The 10060-nt window shown below is 34.1% G+C and overlaps 1 protein-coding gene across 2 annotated transcripts; it reads left to right on the top strand.

Annotated features, from left to right (window-relative positions):
* The first annotated feature begins 200 nt into the window (after positions 1 to 200).
* LOC111059500 (matrix-remodeling-associated protein 7-like) lies at positions 201 to 9534 on the top strand. Of its 2 annotated transcripts, XM_039427742.1 has the most exons (3): positions 201 to 439; positions 1013 to 1140; positions 9285 to 9534. In XM_039427742.1, the coding sequence occupies exons 2-3, from the start codon at positions 1013 to 1015 to the stop codon at positions 9397 to 9399; spliced, it is 243 nt and encodes an 80-aa protein (XP_039283676.1). In that variant the 5' UTR covers positions 201 to 439; the 3' UTR covers positions 9400 to 9534. The 2 variants fall into 2 exon arrangements, with proteins under 2 accessions (XP_039283676.1, XP_039283675.1); XM_039427741.1 differs by lacking the exons at positions 201 to 439; positions 1013 to 1140 and adding an exon at positions 2513 to 4976.
* The last annotated feature ends 526 nt before the right edge of the window (positions 9535 to 10060 follow it).

Genomic DNA, 10060 nt, shown 5'->3' with positions numbered 1-10060 from the left:
TGGCCAGCCGAGCATCTACAAACAATACCTTTATACCTAAATATATGCATCCTTTGCCCATAATATGAAATCGATGGCGTCAAAAACATAAAATATAAACCTAATATATCCATCCAGGCACTCGTCACATTGCAGTGTGGCAAGTCCATGCTTATCGCTTGGCAGGCGGCTTGGCGAGAGTGTGGACCAGGCATTGCAATAGGTTTGGTGAGGGTGTAGACTAGTCATTACACTAGGGTCAGCAGCCCGGCCACCTCAGTAGTCTGTAGTCAGCTGGTGTCTCACTCGGTCTACTGCATGGTGACCTATCTATCCAGCATGAGGCTGGTGAATGATTGATTGAATTTACGAATTCTGGTGCACCAGCGTGCCAATGGTTGCTCTCTGGAGTTCCACTTGTAGCCTGATTTAAATTAAAGCTTGAAACAATCATTGTAACGTACGTATGAATCATGTAGTGAATTATTTACTTACAAATAGAATTACAGTAATAATTTGATTGTATGATAGATAGATGAATGTCTTTTATTTCCACTTTATAGCATTATAAAAAGTGATGTGGGCGAAGTATGGTTAGAGATGTTGTGATATTTCTCCATAATTGGAAGAATAAGGCGTTGATGTTGTCAATACCACTAAATTTTGGTATATTTACCAGTACATACCACCAATATACCAAGTATTTGGAAATAGCAACGTCTTATTCTTTCAAGAATTACAGTAGTACCTACAAACTACAGTACTGAACTAAATAATTTTAAAAATGCATTCACAAATCAATTTCTGGATAAAATCATTCTAGTCTTTGATGAAAAATTGAAATTTTGTAACAAGTTGGAAGATGAGATGATGAAAGTTTAGTTCATGTCAAAATACACATAAAAAATAACTGAACTTCATATTAGCCAACGTTTTGATTACTTCATCAAATACTAAAATCTTGGTATATTCCTATCATTTTGTAAAGGCATTTCCTCTATAAGTTATTGTATTTTGGTGTGTTATTTTTCAGATGAAAGATAAAGATAGCAACATTGAAGTGCGCAAGGAAATATTTAGCCAACTTAAAGCAGTCAGACAGCCAATAGTACAACAAATATCATCAGGACTGACTGAAGATCAATTGAAGGAGGAAAGAGAGTAAGTAACAAAGTAGTTTGTTCTTAAAATACAAGTACGGTAATAGTAAGAGACCAACAAATAAATCTAATACATTGTACTTGTAAATCTTTATCGTGCTGCTCAATTACCTGGGGGACATTTTACAAAGGCTTTCATGACAATAATGTAGTGTATCACACTTTTCCGCCATCATATTTCCTGTGGTCCACTCATGTGGGGATTCTCAGCTTTTTGTGTAGTTGAGAAGTTGATATAGTGGTAATTATTCATATTGAGTGAAAAATACTAAGAAATTGTTAAAGACCAAAGATTTATTGATACTTAGAAAGACCGGTTTCAGTTATTACACCATATTACACCATTGGGGAGTCGGTGTCTAGCTGTGGAGGCGGAAGGTTGTGCTCGGAGCTCAGATAAGATAACTGTTTCGTTCTTTTCGTTGCTTGTAGAATTCTAGTTGATCTGTCTTACCTAATTACTAAATTAAATTTTATTTTTTAACTCCATAGTAATTTTCATTTAATATCTGATAGTGCCTATAATTAACTTAAATAATTAGAAATTGAAATATAACCGATAAAAATAATTGTAGAGACTTAATTTTGTTGAAATTATAACCTATTAATTGTTTTAACTAATCTACACCTAATTCCAATAATTTTTTAGTTTATAATAATACTTTTCAAAATACTTATATACTCTTTTATATTTAATTATATTTAACTAGCCGTCAGGCTCGCTTCGCTCGCCATATCCGTCTAGCCAGGGGGCTCCGCCCGACTGGATCGTCCAAGAATAAGATTAGCAGGCTCGCTTCGCTCGCCTGCATTTTTATCATGTTGGGACAATCCAGTCGGGGGTCCAGACTAAACGTCTGGCTAAACGGATATGGCGAGCGAAGCGAGCCTGACGGCTAGTAATATAATATTCCCAGGATTGAAGTAGCAGTGCCCAATCAATTTTTCCGCGATAAATGCATTTAAATCTTCAACTTGGTGCCAACCTAACAAAGTCAACTCAACTTAATGCCAACCTAACAAAATTATTAATTTAGTTGCCAGTTAACAACTGTTTCGAAGAGGTACTCTATCTAGATTATAGTTCTATAGTAACATATGATATGGAAATTTCAATTATAATTAAGAGATTGGGAGAAGAAGAATATACATGCTAAAAGACGAACTTTAAACCCTTAAAAACAACCCTTAGAGTTAAAATATTGCTAAAAGATTTCTTAGTGCGCCTCTAAAGGGCCAACTGAACATACCTACCAAATTTTAACGTTTTTGGTCCGGTAGATTTTTAGTTATGCGAGTGAGTGAGTGAGTGAGTGAGTCAGTCAGTGAGTGAGTGCCATTTCGCTATAATATACAATTGATTAAATAAAAAAGACTAAATTTTAAAAATAAATATAACTTTTTGATAGATTCAATATTAATTTGTGGACTATAAATACCGTAATCAATACTCTATTAAATTATTTAAATTCTCCAATACAATAATTCTTCTATAAAACTCTTATTTCCGGCAGTTATAGTTAATTCTTGATTTTTTTAAACTTAATAATTCAAATAAGAGTAAAACAGTAAAACGTACTTTTGCCCTTGCGATTTGGATCAATTTTTAGTCTATATATCAGTATTTCCTCTTAATTTTTAAATAGCGAACTTTTCGTTTCGAGGAGAGAGATTCTAAATTGAATAAATTTTATCAGTTTTACTTTTTCAACAGAGAGGTTTGTGTGGCAGATAAGAACGTTATTCCGTAGCTGTTTCTGGCAAGCGTTGTGCAGAGGTGTGAGTAATTGTAAACCCTGTACGGCCTTGTTTGGAGCATTTTTCGCGCTTGTCCTGGGGGTGGACGGGATACGCCCGAAGTGCACACGGAATATTTAGAACGAGCCACTTAGTTTTTTCTGCCTTGAAGCGAAACGTGAACTAATCTTTTCTCTCATTTCTTTAATTAATAAATACTTGCAATTAATAAATTTTGAATAATTAATAAACCTTAAATTTCAAACTTTTATTTTCTCAATTCTTTTTTATAACTTTCCGACTTTCTTCTAATCAGTTCAGACACAGGAATTGGCTCGAGTGGCTTATCTCTGTTCGTTTTGTTTTGACCTTCTGCATCCGAGGGCGGCTTATCAAACTTTGATAGATTCCGATCTCTAGATAATTAATTGTTGTGAGAAACTATTTTGACGGAAAATACGAAAATTAATACTTTTGATTTGATATTGCTCATATTATTTTGTTGTTACCGTACCCTTCATATTGATTGATGCCGGATTAATAAATTGTTGGTAAATGGGTTTTGTTGGTGTCTCACTTATTTGTATTTGATTGCATTTGCCTTCTTCCTTAAATAATTATTAAGAATATACTAATCTAGTGTTGTAGGCTAATCTCTGTGTGAATCTCCTTTGTCTCATTAATTCATTTTGTAATATAAATACACATATATTTTTTGGCACATTTATTTCAATATAAACTTGGATATATATGAGGTATTAAATTGTGTGACCTGTCCAAAGAATGGATACCCCCGGCAAAGAAATTAAATTTCCCTCTTTCAAATTTGTCGACGGGAAAGGTGGTAGTCAGTACTTGATAGTGAATGGTTTTAAATTTAGAGAAATAAGACAACTGAGATTGAGTGGATTGTTTTCCTTTCGATGCACTGTTTGTTCAAGCTCTCTCAAGATGGATCCAACCAAAACACAGATAGTGGAGTTGAAGGAGAATCATAATCACTCTGTTCATCAGAATGTCGCAACTCCCAACAAAATCCCCTTAGATATGAATTCCACACTTGATACAAATGATAGTTTAATTGAAATAGACGGTTCTACTGTAAGGGATGAGAATAGTTTAGCAGTAGACCCACCCACTGAGATCATTAATAGTGGTAATTGCAATGTAGACACCGAGGAGCTGAGTGATGTGAATAGGACTGATAAGGTTTTAAGGAATAACTCTAATGAATTGAAACAATTAATGGAATTCAAAATTACGGCTACCGAGTTGCTAGCTAAGATGAAAATCACTATTGAGGTATTAGAGGCTGACAATAAGGTCATTAGAAACGAAAATCTAGTTTTACAATCTAAATTGAATGAGTATGTAAATTTCTATTCTCCTGGTCATGTTGAACATGAGAATATGGATCTGGCTAACGATAGTAGTAGTTTTATTCATGTAAATTCTTTTCAAGCGCTTGATGAATCAGCTGACACTCACTTGATCGAAACTAAAAACCTCAAGTCACCAAATAATCGAAATTCTAATAAGTACTCTCGTGCCCAAAATAGAATAAAAAAACAAACTAGAATTCCTGAAAATAATTCAATCACAATGAAGAAGATTGACCACAAAATTACAAAATCGAAGAAATTGACAAATAAAAAAAGACTGTTGATAATGGCTGATAGTCATGGTAGGGATCTTGGTTGGGATCTGAATAATGACTTAGGTGAATATGGTTATGAGGTGTCTGTGATCGCAAGACCGGGTGCTAATTTCAATACAGTGACACGTGATATTGCTAACTTCACGAAAGATTTTGATTTCAATGACAGGGTGGTTGTACTTGCTGGAGCCAATGATGTAATTAATAGTACTAATCAACCGACTGAAGTTGACTTGCAGCCTATTGTAGAAATCTCGAAATATACAAAGGTGTCTATATCAACAGTGCCTTATAGATACGATAAGCCTCTTATGAACGTTAATGTGAAGAAATTGAACTCATGGCTATCTGAACAGATTTCTAATGCTGACTGTTTGGATCTATTGGACCTTGCGCACTTCGAAATAGATGATTACACACGACATGGCCTTCATTTGAATAAGGTAAGAGGAAAGGCAAAACTCCGTAAATACATAAAAAATCATCTGATAGGAGGTGCACAAACCATCAGTAGTACGGAAAACCTAAGTAACGAAAAAAATTGCAGAATTAATACAGTAGTTACTAAAAATATCCCAGTTTTGTGTAGTAATGATAGGGATCATTTTTTATAGGTTGCGAAATCTTCCATGTCAATTGTCAGGGATTATCAAATTCCAAATTAGAGTTAGAAGTTATGATGTCCTGTAAAACTTGGAATAATGACGTACTATGTTTAACCGAACATTGGTTGCGAGATTTCGAATTAAGTATGCTCTCATCATTGCCCGACTATAGATTGGTTGCTCACTTTAGTAGGAGAATAAAAGTACGTGGTGGCTCTTGCATATTTATTCGAGAACAATCTATTGATAGTTGCAAGGTCCGAAATGACTTGGGTTTGATGGCACTGGAAAGTGTATTTGAAATTTCAGCAGTAGAAATGAAACTGAAAACTATGCCGCTAAAAATGATAGTCCTTTGTGTATATAGAGCGCCAAACTCTAACTGCGATGATTTTATTGAACTACTAAGAAACGTTCTCTCTAAAGTTAATAAAGAAAATCGTAAATTTGTATGCATTTGTGGAGACTTTAATATAGATTATTGTAAAGACGACAAAAACAAAAATATATTAAAAAACCTGATATCAACATTCAACTTGAATAAAGTAACCAACGGTCCTACTAGAATAACTTCAAGCACGTCTAGTGAATTAGACTATATAATAACAAACTATGAACCGACCCTATGTAGAAGCGAGACAATTCCTTGTTCATTTTCAGACCATGAGGGTAGCAGTGTTAAATTTCTTGTTAACGATCCTAAATATATAGTCCCACCTGATAAAGTAACTAGTAAAGTCTGTAAAGGTAATGAAGAAAAAAAGATTTTACGTGTAATTAACAAAACTAATATTGAACTCTTAAATCACGGACTGGCAAATGAAAATTGGAATACCGTCTATTATAGTAGAAACGTTGAAGATATGTACAACAACTTTTTATCCACTTACATAAATCATTGTAATAGCTCTGTTCCGGAAAGACCAGCAAAAATTATAAAAAAAAGACAGCTATCATGGATAACGCAGGGCATAAAAGTATCTGGAGAAAAGTTGAAAACAATGAATTCTCTACTAAAGAACCCAATTATGAGAGATTCAATGATCCATATTATCTCTGAAAATGGTATACGATATTTTAGCTTTACATCCTATTATAAAGTATATAAGAGTTTAAGAGTAAAGTATAACAGGAAGGTTTTGAAAACAGCCAAAAAAATAGCTGCCAATAAGTATATTTATAGTTCTAGTAACCAAACAAAAGCCATTTGGACATTAGTCAGAAATGAAACATGTAAGAGTAAAATTAATAAATCAGAGACTATTATAGCTACCGATACTGGGATTGTAAAAACTGGAAAAGAAGCTGCTGACCTCTTGAATAGATATTTCATAAATACGCCATTATCTATCCAGAGAGAGATAACACAGCATAATAATATTAACTTCCGAAATTTTTTAGATGTTAACACTTCCCGTACCAATAGTTTAAAACTAAATTCTTTCGATCCATTGACCTCTGAAGAGCTTCAGGAAACAATAAAGTCATTGAAAAATAAAAAATCTTATGATTGTCAAAATATATCAAATTATTTAGTTAAACAATCAGCCATGTCGATTTTAAAGCCACTTACATTCATTTACAATAGTTCAATGCAGACTGGCTATCTACCTTCAAAGCTTAAGCTGTCAAGAATCATTCCTATACATAAAAAAGGGAATAATGTCCTTCCTGAAAACTATCGTCCTGTTGCTAATCCTCCTATTTTTTCAAAAATTTTCGAATATGTAATATTGAGGCGATTAGGGAAGTATTTGAATAGGGTTGGTTTGCTGTCTCCCAAACAATTTGGTTTCAGGCCGGGATTTTCTATAAATGATGCTGTTTTTTCTTTGATGAATGAGGTGCTGACTTCGGTGGATAGTAGATCAAAAGTTTGTGGCGTTATAGCCGATTTATCAAAGGCGTTTCGTTGTAAATGAGGAAATTCTATTGGAAAAGCTCAAATTTTATGGTTTTCAGGGTCCGGTTTTGAAATGGTTCAAGTCATATTTTGAAGATAGATATCAGAGGGTCGTTATTGAATCTCACCCAAGTATATACAAATCTAAATGGTTAAAAACAAGAAGCGGAGTACCTCAGGGAACCGTGTTAGGTCCTTTGCTATTTTTACTTTACATTAATGATTTGCCTTCTCATCTAGATCCAGCTCACTGCGTTTTGTATGCGGACGATGTCAGTATTCTACTAAAAAATGATAGTCAATCTAATATGGACTTACAATGCCAGGAAGCTCTTCTCAAATTGGATAATTGGCTAGCTGCAAATATGCTGAGCTTAAATTATAGTAAAACCAAAGAAATCCCTTTCAGGACGTCAAGAGGGGCTAATTTAAGGATTGGGAACCGCGACATAGATTGTGTTAGAGACATAAAAGTACTTGGGATAGTTGTAGATTCAGATATTTCATGGAAACCACATTTGGAACACTTAAAAGGTAAACTTAGCTCTGCAATTTTTGCTATCAGAAATTTAAAATCATTGCTTAAAAAAGAAACGCTCAGACAGGTTTACTTTTCATTATTTCACTCCCTTTTGACATTTGGCATAGTTTTCTGGGGAAATTCAAGTGATGTTATTCAAATATTCAGACTACAGAAATGGGCACTGAGAGTAATGTCGGGAGAAACAAGACGAACTAGTTGCAGGCCTATTTTTAAGGAATTAAAAATCCTTCCCTTGCCTAGTTTGTACATTTTTGAAACTATATGTTTTATTAAGAGACACCAACACGAATTTAATACAGGAGAGGCATTTCATAGCTATGAAACTCGATATAGGCACAATTTAAGAGATGGAGTTCATCGAACAAATCTTTACCAACGGGGAGTGAGAAGCGCTGGTATAAGATTGTTCAACACGTTACCAACACATATAAAAGAACTGAACGGTAAATTTTTTAAAACTAAACTAAAAAATGAGTTGTTGACTATTTCCGCCTATTCAACTGCGGAATTTACGGCTCACTATGAGCAATAATACTTAGGATATAGTGACTATTCTATTCTATTGACTTATTATTTTGACGATTCTACATACCCCTTTTATAGGTGGTCAAAAGATGAATAATAATAATTGTCAATGGTGTAACATTGCGTAATATTAAGTATCAATAAATCTGTGGGTTTTAACAATGAAAAATCTCTCTGATATTGACAATGGTGTAATAACTGAAACGGGTCTTTCTAAGTATCAATAAATCTGTGGTTTTTGACAATTTCTTAGTCTTTTTAACTCATGATCCTCAGCTATTGTTTTGGATATACTGAAGCTGCAAACACGGACTACAGGCTGACTGCAAGTAATCATCTTGCACACTAAACACTAATATACTGAATACACTGCAAACCCTTTTTATGATATTTGCGTACTTGCGTTGGGTATTTTGATAGTTGTCAGCCACTCCCTTCTCTGCTTGTTGATTGTTCATCAAGAAAAACAAACAAGATCCGGTCATCAGATATTCATCACTAAAACAAGACCAGGAATCCACAGCTGATTGGTATTCTCAGGGAACACCCCAGAGATACCTTAGGTGGTACGCTGTTGACAAAGTGGCCAATTTGTGTTAAGGCGGGTCTTTCTCTAGTGTTCAGGAATTTCTGGATGACGACTTGACACAGATGCTCGTAACACTCTACGAATCCAGGTTTGACACCTGTTGTGTCCTGTAGTAGCAGGAGTTCTGTTCAATGTCCTGCTTTCATTCTCAGAAACTCTTTGAAACTTCAACACAGTTCATCTTTTCTTTTACTAGGTACTCTTCTTTTACTTTCTTTTAATTGGTACCTCTTGTTACCAATTTATAATATTTGACATGTCGTACACCGTTTGAGCTGTGCTGATTGAATGGGGTTTAATACGATGAAATAGTAATAATAATAATATTCTAGAATGATGAAAGTATCCCTTAAAAGAAAAGTGGTTTTTGTTAATAAATGTCAAAAGAATTTAGTTGACTGCCCTTTCGATGAGTGCAAAACAGATTGCAAAAGAAAATACTCTCCCATCACAAGTTTTCAATTTGAAAGACATCCCGTATCACCACTTGAATTGCATAATTTCATTAATTCAAACTAATATTATAATTATTGTAGTTTGATGTCAAAATAATTATTATTGTAATCAGTTTCCATGCTTTTTCAGGGCTGAAGCTCAACAGCTGGCAGAAATATTTCAATTACTACAAAATCAAGAAGACAAATTTAATGTCAGTTCCATGGAAGAGCTTGAAGATCAGATGAAACTCTATCGTCCTTGATTCACACACTTCATTACTTGATCCACTACTTGAACCACGTGAAAAACCTGCACCGTAATAGAAAATTTGTATATAATTTGTCCAGTTTGAAAACAACCAATCTACTTAATGAATAAATTTGGAATTGATCAAGAATGTTGTGTTTGTTTAACCCTTGAATTTGTCCTTGAATTTTTGCTTTCATCCTATTATTTCAATTTACCTTTCAATCCTAATGCATTTTAAAATATAAACTAATAATCTTAGTAGTCAGCTGTTTGTTAGAATAGGAATTCGCAAAAATATCAACTTGTATTTTCTCATGCAACAGAATTTAACCGGTGTTAAATGGTGTCATCTGAACCAATGAACGAATCGGGCAACAATGCATTGCATTGACTTCATTTATTTGCTGTTTAATTTACTGAACGTGCATCCGGGCCTAAGAATAATAACATTTTGTAGAACTGAGTTGTTGTGAATATATTGATTAATACATCAGCCCACAAAAAAGAAAAATCTGGTGTGGCGCACTCACACAACTTTCCTTGCCGTTATGAAAATTGATCACCTGACGCTAGTGTTCACGCGCATCTCAAGTCTACTTATGAACAAAGATCTGATCCAGCTGGTGACAGGACAATAATGCTGGAGACATACGAGGTCTGCTATTTCTTTATAG

This window comes from Nilaparvata lugens, chromosome 5 (assembly GCF_014356525.2).
Source record: "Nilaparvata lugens isolate BPH chromosome 5, ASM1435652v1, whole genome shotgun sequence".
Taxonomy (NCBI): domain Eukaryota; kingdom Metazoa; phylum Arthropoda; class Insecta; order Hemiptera; family Delphacidae; genus Nilaparvata; species Nilaparvata lugens.
This window is presented reverse-complemented; position numbering and strand designations above follow the sequence as displayed.